This window comes from Triplophysa dalaica, chromosome 25 (assembly GCF_015846415.1).
Source record: "Triplophysa dalaica isolate WHDGS20190420 chromosome 25, ASM1584641v1, whole genome shotgun sequence".
Taxonomy (NCBI): Eukaryota; Metazoa; Chordata; class Actinopteri; order Cypriniformes; family Nemacheilidae; genus Triplophysa; species Triplophysa dalaica.
In genome coordinates, this window is record NC_079566.1 from 7,337,302 (window position 1) to 7,354,779 (window position 17,478).

At 36.7% G+C, this 17,478-nt stretch overlaps 2 protein-coding genes across 4 annotated transcripts in view; both read right to left on the reverse strand.

Annotated features, from left to right (window-relative positions):
- Positions 1-101: 101 nt before the first annotated feature.
- rad21b (RAD21 cohesin complex component b) lies at positions 102-8,537 on the reverse strand. Its single transcript, XM_056741294.1, has 14 exons — positions 8,447-8,537; positions 6,624-6,811; positions 6,389-6,518; positions 6,196-6,295; positions 6,000-6,106; positions 5,601-5,810; positions 5,346-5,471; positions 5,129-5,260; positions 2,937-3,160; positions 2,611-2,767; positions 2,385-2,530; positions 1,641-1,805; positions 1,389-1,472; positions 102-1,221 (listed from the first exon to the last, which is right to left on the reverse strand). Exons 2-14 carry the CDS (start codon positions 6,765-6,767, stop codon positions 1,030-1,032), a joined length of 1,917 nt encoding a protein of 638 aa, XP_056597272.1. The 5' UTR covers positions 6,768-6,811; positions 8,447-8,537; the 3' UTR covers positions 102-1,029.
- A 4,570-nt stretch (positions 8,538-13,107) lies between these two features.
- The window catches only part of csmd3b (CUB and Sushi multiple domains 3b), a 347,235-nt gene continuing 342,864 nt past the window's right edge, over positions 13,108-17,478 (reverse strand). For all 3 annotated transcript variants that reach the window (XM_056741016.1, XM_056741014.1, XM_056741013.1), the window contains exons 67-70: positions 16,906-17,018; positions 16,278-16,365; positions 15,839-15,974; positions 13,108-15,545 (exon numbers count right to left, since the gene is read on the reverse strand). In XM_056741016.1, the coding sequence (XP_056596994.1) occupies positions 15,386-15,545; positions 15,839-15,974; positions 16,278-16,365; positions 16,906-17,018 (497 nt within the window). In that variant the 3' untranslated portion in view covers positions 13,108-15,385. The remainder of the gene's footprint in view (positions 15,546-15,838; positions 15,975-16,277; positions 16,366-16,905; positions 17,019-17,478) is intronic.

The window sequence follows — 17,478 nt, forward strand, 5'->3', positions numbered from 1 at the left end:
AGCAGTTGGGTAAGAGCTTTATGTGATAATACATTATTGTAAATTATTTTAATACGAATAAATCATGATTGAGACATTTAAAAATGACTGTAAACCAGACATTAACTTTACATTTTTGGTAAAAAAACTGAGCATTTTTTATTCCATATGAAGTAGAAGCCACATAAAGGCAGTAGACTACAGCAGATTCCACCGACTAAACCAAAGACTGATTGGATTGCAAAAATATCTTTACAACAAATGACACATTATTATTTTATAATATGTTTTGATCAGTATATAACAAATATTTGAATTTGTTCAGCTGTTAAACAGCTACTGTAGAATTTCAGAATAATGTTGCTAGAAGAAAAGAACAATATGTAGGTCAATACTATCCTTTAATATTTCACAGAACTATATGACAGACCTGTACTTTGACCAATTTGTAAGTCTTTGGAGCAGCTAAAATGTTACTCTTTTATATTTAAACAAAGGAAACACTTTCAAGAAAGTAAACATAAATTCGTTGCATGTCAACATGTAATTCAAAGCATGCAAAATGACAGGGCTTTGACCAATAAATACTATAAAACAGAAACATGTAAAACTTTCGACGATTAAAAAGAACAATCTCATTGCTTAAAGCCTTTCCAAATTAATGCAACAAACAACTACACAGTTATGCAAGTTCACTTCATTGATTATAAATAGACTTTTACTTTCCTAAGAAAATCTACAACTGTTTTGATAACTAAAATAACCATTTTTGTATGTGGTAAATAATGCTTTATCTTCAGTTTTTCTTATCAGCCTCACATCCAAAACGTTTTTCTCCAAAATTGTTACCATTTAGGTTATATCACAAATATTTTCAAAAACTGATGCATGCTTTATGAAGTAAAAGTATTGTAATAAGTACTTTGCTTGCAATTGAGACAGATTGCAAATGTAGTGTGCAAAACTCACATGCACAGATTAATGTAACACATCAATTACAACCAAAACCATTACAAAGGATAAAATCTGCCAGTGTGGACTGTAAAGACTTTATATAATGTGAAATCTGGGGCCAGGGGAAGCGATAATATCACTGTAGGGCTCGTCCTGCCTGAGCTCCACTGCCTGCTGTTTCTTTAGCACCAGAAAGCTGTAGAATTTGGCAGCTGCTTGTTTCTTGTTGTTGTTCCTGCAGAGATCCAGCAGGCTGATTGATTCTGCTCCGGTTTTAGCGATGACTCGCTGTGGAAAGAATAAACAGTGAGATCATACAGATGCACTTGACAGTTTTAGACCCACTTATGCCATTAAAATGCCTTTGGGAAACATATTTGCTAGTATAAAATCAGTTTATGTCTCATTTTAGACTGAATATAGTCACAAAAAAGCAGACAAAAATGTATTCTAACCTGTAACCCGTGCAACATCTGCTGGGTTCTCTTGTTCCATTTCCTCTCCTCCTGATCTTGGTCTCCGCTTTGAACATCCTCCTCCTTCAAACACAAATTAACAGTTAACTGTGTGATCAGATCTGACATGAACCAGATGGCTCATATACAATCAAGTAATCTGAAGCAAAAGGGCAGAACATGATTTCTTAGTGGTTTATTCCGCCTTTTTTGCATCACATTTTTTATTGCATCATTTAACAGCCTCCTCACATCTTCTTCTTCATCATCATCCTTCTTCTCTTTGCTCTTCTCTCCTATCAGGTCGAGCTCAGGGATGAGTTCAGAGATGTTGGTTAGCTCCTCAGGGGGCAGTTCCACCTGCAGCATGTTCATGTGCCGTGTAGACACAATAGAGGAGCGATCATCCTCAAGCATCTTAGAAAAACATTAGAAAAATAATGTAGAAAATGCAATACAGAAAGTCATACATTAGAATGTCATGGGGAGGAAATATCCGGGGAATATAGGAAATAATACTGGAAAGTAATGGGTTGTTATGTTTTGTACAAATGAACAGGAGTGTCTTTAAAGCGAAAGGGGTACCAAATATAAAATAAATACTTAAATGCTTTTAATTTTTCTCTCTAATTCTTATATTCATAACATTTGTAATTAAAATATTTTTATTAAATCTTTGCAAATAAAAATAATAATAATAATTCAAACAGTTTTCTGAGATTTTTCTGCAGTTTTATGGCATTTCAGACACTTAGCTCCACCTGGTGGTTATTACCAGTATGCACATTTGCCTTAGTTAATTAAAAGCCCAAATCAAGTCAGACAGAAAATCATTAAATAAAACTTTAATCTAATTGGTCCCTTTTTATATGGTACTCTGATGACATATAATTTTTATTAGTGGCGTTTTACAAGTTCAGACAGATATCTAGCAGGAGAGGGTGAACTAAGACCAGCAGAGGAACCATTAATAAGGAACCGGAATGCAGGACTCACAGGCAAGGCAGGCTCTGTGTCCTGAGCTTTGCGCTTTTGTCCACGGTGTCCAGAAGGTGGAGGCATGACTGTCTCGTCGAGGGTCGTGCGACTGCCCTCCATAGCTGAAGCCTGCAAAACATTGGGTTCCTCCAAGATAGTCTGGTCTGGAAAGAAACAAGGAATATGAACACCTACAAATCATATTATGCTTCATATAATCCAGCTAAAAGTTGATACAGCCTACCAATGATGTCTCTTTGATGCTGAGACAGGGCCTCTTCTCGTGGCACCTCAGGGTTCTCCAAGTCTTTGAGGAACTCATCCAGGCTGTCCGCTTCTCCACCTTTCCTCCTCTTCCTCAGTTCATCAGGTACCAAAGGGGTCAGGCACCGCGTGAACATCTGCACAGAGGAGTAGAGCTGATCTCAGAATGAATGATAAGACTACAAAAAAAATCAAATAGCAGAAATGTCCAAGGCTAATTATGTATTTTGTTTCACTTAAAGCCTGAACGAATCGTTTGGTCTTCTTTTTAATCTCACACTGCTTGTTCTGCAGATTCATTCTGACCTTGAGCAGTCTGTTGTTCCAGAGGGGCTGAGCTGGCAGAGAAAAGAGCTTCTCCACTCCTCCTGTTTCCTTCCACATCATCAGCTTCTTGGTGGGGGGAGCCAGATCCAGGGTGGTCACAATATCAGAGTAGTCACTAAGCTGGGCACGGATGGTCTTACTGTCCAGCTCTTTTACACTGTCAACAATGAGCTTCCTCTTCCTTTTGGCTTTGGTCTCCTTCACTAATGTAGTCAAAGACAAACATTGCAGAATACATTCAATCGAAAACCTATATTTTAAATAGTGCGTATGAACTTCTTAAAGGTCCGGTTAAACGCCAATCACATATTAATCTTGAGTACCTATAGATTAGTATTGCATACTTTGTATCTTCGAAGAGTCTTCGGTTTGATCACATTTATAAAAATTGGAGCTAAATCACGAGCACAGATTAAATCATCGCATCCCTTAATAACTGTTGATTCACTTTAAGTTTATGTTGTTTACACTATGCACGAATGTGCCGATTGCCAACAAAACACAGACATATGACTCGGGTTACCGCGTGCGGTTCATGTTCGGCATCTTCATGTCCTCCATATATCATTTTTAAACAATCTGCAGCGTTATATCCACCGTTTATATAACATCCATAACTGAAATGCTGTAAACAAACAAAGACACCTCAACTTCTCTCACTATCGCAAGAGTAGCAAAGCCAAGCTGCAGGTGCAGGCCCACAGGAGGTGGAGAATTGCCCAATAAGGGACTATGAAAAGTTCTTATGTAAGGGATTTTCATGTTTGAAAAAAAACTTTCTGAAACCTATACGAACCTTGGGGGAGTGTATATGATTTTTATGTTATTTTTAACTCAATAACTCCATTTATTTGAATTTAAAATAAGCAGTTTTTTTAAATAACACGAAAACATGACTTTCATGATTTCTTTTCAAAAACGTCATTCCACAAATTAAAACTTTAAGACACTTCTGATTTTTGTGACATCTGATGGACTTAAAGTAAAGTAGCAATTACATGAATGATCAATATAAATATAAAATACACAATTTTTATGTTATTTTTTACCTAAAATTCACTTTAAAATGATTTTCATAAAGATCTTCATTCCACTAATAAAAACACAATGAAACCTACAAAATATGCCCCACTTTTGTTTTAAGTGACATCTGATTTAATCAAAATAGCAAGGCTAAAATCTATAAACCAATGTTGTAACAAACTTAACGTCTTAAGTTCTAGATTTTATACAAGTTTAATTTGTTGAATAAAAAAAAAATGCTTGGTACAACTGTGCAAATATGCCATAATATAGTTACAGACAAAATTACAAATTTACCTGAAAACTTAACTTAACTTTAGCTATGTTTTATCTGGAAGCATCATAAAATCTCGCAGTGGGACTTAGATCTCTATTTGAAGTGTTTTTGGCACAGTGGCTGATTTGCATTTTTTTATTGCTCAGTTTTCGTCTCATAAAATGTTTTGTTTATATATGTGTGAGTAGCTGTTTTTATTTGACAAAATAATAAAAAAGCATTCTGTTATAGGCTCATTCATATCTTTGTTTGTGGATGTGTCTGTCTTTGCATGTGCTTGGTTGTGTGTGTCTGCGATTGTGTGTATGTAGGCCACATTGAGGATTTTGTTTAGGCTCATGCCTTATTTATGTGTATGTATGATCGGCATTGTGTTGGATTAATTAATGGTTATTGAACAACAACAAAAAAATTGCTCTTACTTTTAGAATTTAATTTTAACCAGCTCAACATTGTTGAATGTAGTCAAACTTTTTTGGGTATCCTTAGGTGGCAAATTTAGGAAAAGTAGCCGAGTTTTGTACCGATGTAACAGAAGAAAGTTATTTAAGAAAACAAAATAACTACCATAGGAAAAGTTACAATGGTAGTGAAAAGTGCCCCAGAACTCTTTGCTTTCCTACATTCTTCAAAATATCTTCTCTTGTGTTCAACAGAAAAAAGACATTTATAAAGCATTTTTTTCCTACTAAGGTAGTCAATGGTGGTCAAAAACGGTTTGGTTTCAAGCATTCTTTCAAATATCTTTCTCTGTGTTCATCAGTATAAATAAAAATTCATACAGATTTGGAATAACTTGACGGTGAGTAAATGACAGAAATTTTATTTCTGGGTAACTGTTCCTTTAAGTGTGTTATCAGTTCCGGCTGACCTGTGATGTCAATGGGCTCCAAAGCAAAAGCCTCCTCCTCATTATGGACGAGGGTGGTCTGTTCTGTCTGGTCTGTCATGGTAGGGAGCTGCTCCACTGGACCAGAATCTGGACTGTCTGGACCCCCTGCCGCTATCGGATAAAATACATTTGAATTGTAAGGAACACCAAAACACCTAACATGAAACATTAAAGTGCTTAATATGTGCATTCTTACGCGAAAGGTTGTCGAAATCATCGTCATCATCGCCACCGTGGTCCTGGGGCATCATCACACCTTCAGTGATGGCTGGAGGGTCATCAAAAATCCCACCTCCATCCTCATTAGTGAGAAGTTTGTCCACTGTAGTTGCAGGAAGCATCAAACTTAATCTCAGCTTTATAAACAGTACTGTGCACAATGTTTATGCACATTGAATGCTGAAGCAAATGATATAATAATTCATCATCATAAAAACACATGCCAATTTACCCAGCATGCCTCCCTCACTGCTCTCCATAGGGTTGTCTCCAAAGTCATCCTTGTACTGGTCGTACTCTAGGTGATTGGACTTGTCGGCTATCTGCCCGCTACTTGACTCGGAGTCCAGCAGCAGGTTAGATGCAGACACCCCATGGATGATGTCCACGGTAAATGCACCTTCCTCACGCATCATCTCTCGGTCATCCATGCCAAAATCAGCTGTGGGTAACAATATGTTAAACATTGTTAATTATAATTGGTCAACAATATCTACATGCAGGGCTGGCAAGGAACTAAATCAAATAATAAATCAATCAACCAATATAATAATAAATCAACTTAAAAATAGGTCATCCGAGAGAATTTCTGTGGCATCCTTTAGAAATAAAATGAAAAAAAGAGTCATACCGAAATCATTCTCTTGCAGTAAATTAAGGTTGCCCACTTCTTCACGCATGGTGATCTCCTCCACACGAGACTGATTCAGAGTGAACTGCTGAGCAACGTCAATGTCACTGCAATCCACGACACAGGGCAAGTTAACACTTCATTTAAATCTGACTAAAATGAGCAAGATAAAAAAACAAGTTATAGCTGCACATACTCCAGGTCTGGAAGTGGCTGATCAAAGTCATGAAACTCCTCAGGTAACGTGATGGCGTTGTAGGCCGCTTCACGGTTCTCCTCGGGCAGATCAACCACACCTGTGTCAAACAGTCCACAATGCATTCCTCTGCCAGATTCAAAGTACAGAAGCTGCAGTGCAACGAGACGTATTCAGCACAGCCTCAACATACCTGGGCGAAAGGCCATTTTAATCTTAATAAAAGCCTCATTACAGTCTGCCAGCAAGTACTTGGCTTTTCTGTGGTAGATCCTCACAACACCCAGAAGTAAGTGGCCAGATGTACGGAGAGCCATTTTTACCTATCATATAAAACAAATATTATTATAAGTACATTTGGTCTGCATGACATATTGCACAACGACTTGGAGAGACCAAACAGTGTTATGTCAAGACAGTCCATTAACCTTCGGTGAAATGATGCTCTCTACACTGCTCTCCAGATTGCACTCGAACACGTGTGCCTTGGTCAGCTTCTTATCCCAGTGGGCCGCTAACCAGATTTTGGCTAGCGGCCCACGCTTGCTGAGGACAAAGTGAGCGTAGAACATCGTCCCTGCACCTTCTCACACTAAGGTGGAGGGGGACGCTGAACCTGGAGAGAAAATGGGGTTGGAATTAGATAGAAGATTTTAGTTGTCCATGTTGCCAGATATTTGGAAAATCAATCTCAAAGGCTTTAACTTCTTTTTCATTCACTTATTTTAACCAATTCAAATTTGAAATTGAACTATTTTCATTTTAACTGGAGTCATTTTAACCAATTTTCTACGAAAAAAAGAATTCCTTCATACTGCCAGTTAGTATATGACTTAAAACCCTGAATTATAGATTTTTGGCAGCTAATAACGATTTGTCTGAATAATGTAACGGTTTATCAAGAATGTTTCGGTTATAATGTAACCACATTCGATGTAAAAGTGTAACAATGTGACAAGAATGTCGAATTGTAATAAAGCATGCAGTAAGCGGTAGTTAAATATGGGATATATGGTTGTATGTTTTCATGCTATACAGCTGTTGCTCAGTTCCCACCACACACATACAGAGAGAGAGAGAGCGCGAGAGAGAGAGGGAGAGAGAGAAAGAGAGCTCAAACCTGGCTGCAAGATATGTCAAGTCCTGCCACGACCAAAGAACAACCAGCACAACACAAGACAACACAACACTGACAGGACAACACACACAAACTGACACTGTCACCCTCATTGAGAACTTTAATTGAATCTCTTTTTCTGTTTATATTGAGATGTATATATATATATATTTTTACTTATAGACTTTTAATTTTATTCTATCTTATTTCTTATCTAAATCTGTATTTGTGCATGTTTATGCTTTGGCAATGTAAATTTTCTTTTATCATGCCAATAAAGCTCCTTTGAATCTTGAATCTTGAGAGAAAGAGAGAGAGAAAGAGAGAGAGAGAGAGAGAGAGAGAGAGAGAGAGAGAGAGAGAGAGAGAGAGAGAGAGAGAGAGGGAGAGACAGAGAGAAAGAGAGAGAGATTATAGATTTTGGCAGCTAATAACGATTTGTCTAAATAATGTGACAGTTTATCAAGAATGTTTCTGTTATAATGTAACCACATTTGATGTAAAAGTGTAACAATGTGACAAGAATGTCGAATTGTAATAAATCATACAGTAAGCGGTAGTTAAATATGGGATATATGGTTTTATGTTTTCATGCTCTAGAGAGAAAGAGACAGAGAGAGAGAGAGAGAGAGAGAGAGAGAGAGAGAGAGAGATGGGTGTGCCACAGTCAGTCTGACAGCGGGGCCTGTTTGATGCTGAGTGACTCGCTACAGTTACAGATTTTACCTAACACCGTCTGTGAGATTTATGGTCTGAAATGGTTTATGACATTTTTATAATGACTGCTTATGACATAAAATCCCGACTGCTATGCATTTTTAAATGCTGTAGCTAACAGAACAGTTAACCTGCTAACGGTCTGCTGTCGCGAGATCAACATCTGTCTGGACGTTTGCACTGCGGCGCGCCATGTGCGGGTTTTGCTCATACTGTACGCGCGCACTCGCGGCAGATTGACACATTCTTCATATCCCGTGTCAGTCAGCAGAGATTTGATTTTTAAAGATATTCAGAGATACAGCTGCTCTATAGTGTGGAAGCGTCTAGCTTGTTTCGAACCTAAACAATAGCAGTTACGCTTGTAATGCATGCAGAGAAATCCATATTATGTTTAGGCTTGTTATAAGTACTTACAAAAAGCGGTCCTATTGTAGCTTTCCTTATTTAGCAACCGTATCTAGGGTACCTTTCTCAACCTCCTCCCACTGTACAGATTCACTAAAACAAACAAAATGGCGACGCCCCCTCCCGCCGCGAGGGTCCTTTAAAACAGATGATGTCACACCAGCTAATAGTTTATAACAGGTGATGTTTTATTTTCTCTCTTTTCGTTAATCTAAGTGTTTCTTAATGTTATGTAATGTTTATGTTGTGACATTGTTTTGTTATAACAAAATGTTATATATATATATATATATATATATATATTAGTTAATAACAGAAATGCTCTGTTCACACAGAGCATCGCATCTTGGAGTGAAATATGAATGTTTTAAGTATGAAATTATATCTGTAGCATTGTTAAAAACTGGCTCAAACAATTAAATGAGTCTTGTTGGCCAAATGTCAAAATAAATAAGTTTCTCAGGAACGATACAGACAGCTTGGGCAGTTCACCATATGTGAATGAGTATTGCATAATGAAGCAAAGATCACACATGATAGGAAATTACACTTCTTTAACTAGCCTAGGCCTATACAAGGTTTGAAACAAAAAAATTAAAAAACTTCCTTTGGGTGAAAACTACGTAATCTTTTTATTTTATAAAAAGTGGCAAACTGAATTATTTGCTTTAGGTTTATTACTTATTATTTATATTAGGCAATTTTTATATTTCACCAATCTGGCTCAGTAATAACATTAGAGGGAAAAAGCAAACATATAAAACCACAGACAAAAAAACATATGATAGCCTATTGGCATCTACTGCAAATGCAAAGTCTGTAATATTTTCACTAAAGATGTTTAATACTCAAAAAATCCCAGTTTATAGCCACCTGATGGTGCTCACACTCCATCCCACATAAAACCCACTGCAGTTTGACTCTGCATTAGCCTCACATTGCCTTATGGATATGAATGCAAGAACTAAGAGATGTGTTTGACGCAGCTCGATCTGTTATCATACTTTTTCATCTTATAACATCTTTAATCCTTTAAAGAAATATGTTGTTCCTCAGCAGCATTAATTAAACAGGTTGTCACATGTTACCATTGTATACTGTAGAAAGTATTTTCTCTTCAATGAGATGATTTCTCAAAAGTGTCTGGTAAATACATATATTGTGTTTGTGACAGTTATTTTAGCTTGCTATTTTACTTTTATACAGCATATTAAACTATTATACTGCATTATCATGGGATTAAGACTACACATCTTTTTTACTCAAAATAGTACAACCTTAGGATATTGAATGAATCAAACTCTCTGTTCAGATAATATATACAATTACATAACATATTTATATAGTGAACCTAAGGTCAAAAAGTATTGAATGCATACAGTATGAACCTGTGCGTGATGCCCTTACGTTGTCCTTTGTTCTTAACGGCAAAAGCGCCACCTACTAAAGTATTTTGAATAAATCATGCTGGGTGCTTGAGGGGAAGGAATAAAGATGGCCATCTCCAGCATGTTACCTTAAGGGTGAGGGCTTTCAGAGTCTTAGAGTATGAATTTCCATTACTCCTCCATGACAACCGAATTGCTGACTTTTAATTGGAAATGATCATAAGTCTCTGGTGAGCTTTACTGTGGAGGCCTTTGTCATGCATCCATTCTAAAATGGTGCCCACGGTGTCATCGAATGAGACATCCATCAAATCTCAGGGCAGCGACACGTTTGGTCCTCACCAAGCGGAAAGGAAAGTGACCTTGGAAGATTACAATGGAAGAAACGAAGCACATTCTATCCTCTTGCAAACAGACTTTTCATTTTGGACTAAATATTGTCGTAACGACGGTTTGCCTTTGCCGGTCATGTCATCCACCCGGGGTGAATAAGCGCTTCATTGTCTCAGTTGAGGTTCGAGAGCAGCGTGTTTAATCAGGCCTCTAAAAATCTCATTACCGAATGGATTCGGGCAGATGCAGCCGAAGAGTGAAACACAGCGGAGACATCTGCACTCGCTTTCTTGAGTAGCCATGAGTGCATTTGCAATCTGAATCTGCAGCCAGTGGGAAATGAGAACACTAGTATGGGATCTGCTGAAGGTATTAAGGCATGGCGATTACACAGGAACCCAGATTTGAGAACTCACCAGTGAGTGGTTTGTTGTATATGTGGAAGGGTAAGGTGTTAACTTAAAACTTAAGATCTTATTTTAGGCTACCGAATGCAGTCTGCAATAAGCATGCAAGTCTTAGATTATAACAATCCCTTGACTCCCTCTCTATTCAGCGGAAAGCTTAATGTTGATGTAATTTCTGCACCACTAGCATTAGAAACCATTTTTTTTATATACCAAAAAACATCCCAAACTCATACAGTTAAACCCTACATTGCTTTGCATTAAAAGCGCCATGGAGATGGCACACATTACAAAAAGCAACATATGAAAATCTTGTTTTTCGTTAGAAAGGAAAACGTATTTGACCATTGAATATTTTCAACGTCACCTCTAAAAAGCCCTATGCTAAGAGCACTACAAAATGCTGCGGTGTCATCTACCACTTCACTGCGGTAAAGAGAAATTTTACAAGTAACCTTGATCTCACTATTAGCGTGAAATGATGTAGAAAGAGAAAAATTTGCTGGTGCGCCTGAAAGATATTTATTCGCTTGAAGCTGTTGCGTTATAAAACGTGGCAGCACTGAGATGAAAGGCTGGACATGAACTTTACTGTGACATAGAATATAAGCTGTAGACTGGAGGATAATACGACTGCTTCAGAATGGTTTGATGTTTTCGCTCCCTAGAGATGAAGCATATTCAACAAAATAGGACGACGGAGAGACAAAATCTTATAAAAAATCATACATAATATAATTGCAACACAAAAATAAGTTTGCAGGTTTGCTCTGATAGGGATGCGGATGGCAGGATGAACTTGCAAAATGCAAAGAACTACTAAAGAGACATTTTCGACTCATGGTACATGCATGAATAAAAATTTGGTCTCCCTCAAATCATGATATTAATAGTACATTTAATAATACATTTAATAATACATAATATACAAATAGAAAACATTCCCCATATGCCATGCTATTATTCTGTTTTAATTCATTGTTGATGTCAAAGGTGGTGTTTTCTATCTAGGATATTTTGATTCAAATTCTTATCAAAGGAAGCAGCCAGCCAACATAGAAATTGTCTTACAATAGAATTTGGGAAATAAGCAATAAGACAGTTAATATTATTGCATATTTCGGACCCAATCCAGTTCTATGCAGGCATACTAAAATGCATTTCAGTGTTTGATTTTAAAGATTTTTGTTTACTTTTGTACACCGGTAAGATCTGGATCCCAAGGTCTGAACGAGATGTTTGCAAACAGAAGTCTGCATTCTAAAAAAACATTCTGCAGCTTTTAATTATTTCTTTCTGATGCAAATGATATGTACAAAATTCATAATCTTCAATCGTTCTTACTCCTGATGCAAACTAGAACTGGCCTTATATTCACTGCTGGGTAAATGTTAGTATCACAGAGTCTGTCTGAAATACACTTTCAAGAACAGAACACTTCTTGAGTTTGTTTCGTGTCTACTCTTTCATCTTTCAAAGGTATCTGGGAGAAATCCATATTCTATGATCTTTGCTTGATTCATGTTTTATTTTACAGCGTACAATATTCATTTGATTGTGTCATCCGTTGTTATTTCTTACAATTTGTTTAATGTCTCCAGGGAGTTGAAAGTGGCCACATCAAAAAGTAACAAATAAAACTGATGCTAACAAAGAGTGAATTTCCACACATGCAATGAGACAATTCAGCTGCAATTTTCTTTGAAATTGCAGACACAGAGTAACTTATGACCTATGATGCAAACACAGATAGATACTTTTCCACGCTGAGATTGGTTAGTCTCTGCTATCTGGTTTCAGAATTTCATGATTTTGTTTGATTTTCAGTCGCTCAGTATTTTGCCCAGAAAAAGTACATTGGCATTAACAGTCGGAGGTGAAGGTTTGGTGAGTAGTTTTACCGGTTTCTCTGTTGACAGAACATCCAAAAAGCTCTCTTTCTCCAAATATATTAAAACTCGATTCACCTTAAGATGACTGGATGTATAGTTTCTCTTGTAACTTTGGGTAAAGTTAATTTAAACCTTTTTAAAGACATTTTAAAGTCTTAAATGAACTTAGCAACACTGTCACATGGCAGTCCATTCATTTGCAGACCGCCACTGCAATTAAGACGATGTTAAAGGGGAAATGAGACTAGTTCATCCTTCAGAGATTTCTTCAGTTTCTAACTCTTCCACGTCAAATTTGTGATCTGAGTTGTCAATCAAGCAGTTGCATAGCACTACAAATGTGACTGAAGAAAGCAAATGTGACATTTGAGTAGGGGGTAAACAGGAAAGCTTAATTGTGAAATTTTAATCAGACATGTTGTGTGCAGAACAATGCTCACACTGAGTTCATGAGTGCATTATTTGAATAATGTTAGTGGAAATACATCTTTAAAAAGATGAATTTGTGATTCTCATCTGAATAGAAAACATAATAAAGGACATATTGATCTGAATAAACTAGAAAAACAATGATGCCCTCAACAAAATTAAAAGTATTCAAACAATGAAAGAACAAGACGACTCGTTACAAAAGGAATTAGCCTTTTTAATCTTACATTGCATTGAAAATTTACATAATAGTTTCATACATTTTACAAATAATTTCTTCATAAAAATATATTTCTTTACAAAACTTTTTTTATACTTTTTTACCCTCTGTTTATATATCTTTTGAATGCATTAATATGGGAGGAGTACCCAGCTGAACTGCAAGTAGTCATATGCTTGATCAAAAAGTTTAATTTTTTTATCATAAATGTTTGTCTTCTTTTATTGCAGTCAGTTATAGAAAAAAGCCGATGTTGGTTAATAAGTTCAGACTGGTGAAGTGTCCTAAAATGTTGTAGACAGGGGCTGTGACATTAAATGGAGCATCTGAGCTTCTAAACCAGGATTTGACGGGGGAAAAAGGAAACCTATGGCAGATGTGAAGAATAAGTAGAAGTGAAGAAGCAGCAGTCCTGGGTCATGTGATTTTTGGTAGGCACTGTGTAAAAATCTGCCATGTTTAAAAAAAATAAAAATAACGATAGAACTAAAATACAATGCGTGCAAGAATGCAAATCCCTATGGCTGATGTCGAGTGCAAAATGAACTTGGAAAACATCACAGGTTGGTAGATTTTGGAACTCTGGACAGTTATGTCAGCATAACCTCCTGAAGTCTGCAGCGTTCACTCCTACACAAGAACATACCTGCGCTGTAATATGCATTCTATGAAACGTAAACACATAAATATCTGTTCATATGATTTGTAAAATGTTGTGGTGAATACTTTAGAAGGCACTGGAATGAATCTCACAGCTTGGAGACCTGGAAGCACATAACCAACGTTGTCTGAACCCGACTACTGTCATGTCAAGAACTATGTAATTTGCAATTTCTATGTGTCTTTTACTTTGCATAACACTTTTTTCGTACTTTATTATGCCTACAAAAAATGTTCTGAATAAGAAGTAAATGTACGTCATTGACCATTTACCAAACCTATTTTAGTCTCGAGTTTATCATAACCAGAACATGTTGGGCAGAACATTTGGACCCATTATTAATAGTTGGAAACATTATCAATGGCTTTTAATAAAAAATGTAGTAGTGTTTAGTGTAAATTTTGTGTTACATGAGACAACATCAGTAAGGTCAGACATAATTGGAAGTGTTTCGTGGCCTGTATATACACGATAGATATGATCATATTGTTGCCACCATATACCAATATACTGTATTTAAGAAACATGCATTTGATGTTATGTACTCTGAGGTTTATACAAAAGTATACGGTATAAATGTTAAGTGCATTTCATTTTATACAAATCTTATATAATAATAGTAATAATAAGAATGCTATAATGAACAAATTTTCATATCAAATTTATACCATGTTGACTATAGATGCTCCTCAATGACCCTTCCTCACAAAAACACCTTTTAAATAAAAGAAAATAAACACCTTCAGTAAAAAATTCATCTGCAGCCTTCAGGTTAAAATGCTGACATATGTCCTGTGGCCCATTCTAAAGATGGGCATTTATCAACAGAGAGTCATACATACTTTTATATCAAAGTACTATGGGAATTATTAAAAAAATCCCCAGGAGGTCACAACGAACCATCAATCCGCGCATCACTTCAAATATTCGTGTCACATTTTCTCTCTCACGTTAACAATACACAGCGCACATCATGAATGCCTCAAAGTCCAATCACAGAGATGATCGGTGACGTTTTCAACTTAAGTTAACAGGGCTGTGAATGAACTGTAAATAAAACGTTAACCGTATAAAATCGTCTGAGAAATCATTTGTGTTGGTCGATGTGAAGAGCAAATCTTTTAAATTCCTTATAAACTCTTGATAGAATTGTTCCGTCTTGGCCTCTCTCCCAGGTGGTAATATATAGCACAAAAATATAGGTGGTGAATGCTCCTCATATATATGCAAGTAGATTTACAGATCCCTTGACCCTAAAAAAATACCCAGTCAACTGTGAAGAAGCACTCACGGAGTGTGTATAAGGTAGCAGAAGAATCTCTTCATGCCCTCCTTCATGAAGAACTGTTTTAGGAGTGAGTTTTCAAAAAATCCTTTCACGACAATGCGCTTCGTATCCATATGTCCTCTGCAGACGCACATGGTCAAACGGTTCCTGAAGAGTGTGCTTTAAATAACAGAGGAGGGGCAACAGCGTTTGTGCAAGACATCCTCTGTAGTTCTCAGATAAATACATCCGTGACTGCGATTGTATCCACCTCGGTTTAAAAAACAAAGCAAAAACCTCTTTATCCGTAAAGAAAAATCCACAGATGGCCTTCGCGTCAAGCGGATCTAATTATACCATTGTGCAGACTGTGTTTAAGTTTGGGTCAAATCGGACAGCTTTGCCTTCCACCGACTTTGTGTTGGTGTTGTACATGGGGTTCTCAAAGGCAGCCTGCCCGTTGTTGTTCTCGTGAACCGAACAGCCTGTGTAGTGGGTTTTTGGAGCGGTCCTGTTAGACCAAGACAACACAGGAAAACGAAAGACATCGCATCAGAACAAACACACAAAGAGATGGAAACATTGAACAGTGCACATGCAAGAGAATTACATGCAGGGATAAAGCGAATATCTCATTACGATCATATTCAATAACCTGGTAAAGCACTACAGCTGTTTCTATAGATATACAGTAACTGTTTATTACATTCCTGCTATAAACAGTTATGCCAGACATTCATTTCTAAACTTTTCTGATTTGTTTAAAAGGTAACCAAGCTTTGACAAATAGACATCTAGACTTACCGCTGCTTGTAGAGATAAAATCCGAAGCCTGCAAATATCAGGGCGAAAAAAGGCACAAGGATTGCTATGGCCACAGAGCTACTGTTTGTACCGTGTGGTGGATTAGACGAATTATTACTTTCCGACATATTTAAACCTGTAAAAGATGAAGAAACACAATCGGTTACGTGCGCAGGACAAAATAGCACCCGTGTATGTCTTTCCATTCAAATTAAACTATTAAAAAATGCATAAATAAATTATTAATAAGAGAATAAAATAAAATCCATGTTGATCAGATTTGATTTAAATTCAATTGAACTATTTTAAAGAATTATGGCGATACAAATTCTATAAACATTATCATTTTTGCTAAATCCAAAATAAATGTTTATTTTTTTAAAGAATTAGGTTAATAAAAAACACACAAAATGTTGGAAAAAAACATAGTACACCATACCTAGCCTTTGCAGACCAAACTGGCCGTAGTCTTTACCCTGTATAAAGCCTTGAAAGACATATGAGGACCCATCTGGTTCTGCAGATACCTGAATAAAACAGCCAATGAAAAATAGTTACCCTACAAAATTGGTTTAAAGGGATAGTTCCCCCAAAAATGAAAATTCTATCATCATTTACTTCCCCCCTCTTTGCATTTTAAACCTGTATGACTTTTTTTAAAACATAAAAGAAGATATTTTGAAAAAGGTTCGGTTTCAACATTCTTCAAAATATCTTTACTTGTGTTCTGTCATACAGGTTGAAATGACATGACGGGAAGTAAGTGATGACAGAATTTTCATTTTAGGCTGACCTATCCCTTAACAGAGTTACAAAGTTTCACTACGAATTCCACATTCTTTTATCCCTGAGGAAATTATTGCTATGAGATTGCTCTATTATGGCTCATTTAAGATCAATTTCAGTTATGTTTTACTGACTTATAAACACTGTCTGGCTTGTTTATTCAATTATTCCATTTACATATACAATTTCTTTGCGATTTATCATTAAAAAGGATGAAACTAAAAGCAAACATTTATTTAGATCACAGGTATAGATTTTGTCAGAATCTTCAGAGCACATACAAATCCATCCAGAGTCCAGGACTCCTCTTTGATCTTGCTGAGTGTGGTGAGAGAGGATGCTTTCACATGGTACACTAGCAGCATCAGACGGGCTTCCTGGCTCTTATAGACACCTATGACAGAGAACAGAGAGCGGACAGCTGTCTACACATGGCATGAAGGTGTGTTTTATCATTGCTCTCTCTCATCTCGGCCAAAAAGAATTGCGTACGTACATCCAGACACACATTGTTGTTTCACTTTACTCCAGAATGAATAAAAAACAGACTTATAATTGTGCCCTACACTACAAATGAGAATAAAATAAAAAATGTGGCGTCATCAAACTGCCTCCTCGGGTGCAGAATCTGTTCATGTTTTGTTCCATCATTACCATCATTACAATCACATAACCGCTGACGTCTCACAGACAGTCTATTCTCCAGACTCGTACTGCATTTACCTTTCCCGGTGATAATTACTGTTGCCCTCCCAAATGTGAAGCCGTCCAAGATTAATTTGTTGACGTAAAGCACGTGTCGGCTTTATTAAGACACATGAGTGGCAGTAAATGAGGGAGGTAGGGATAGAACC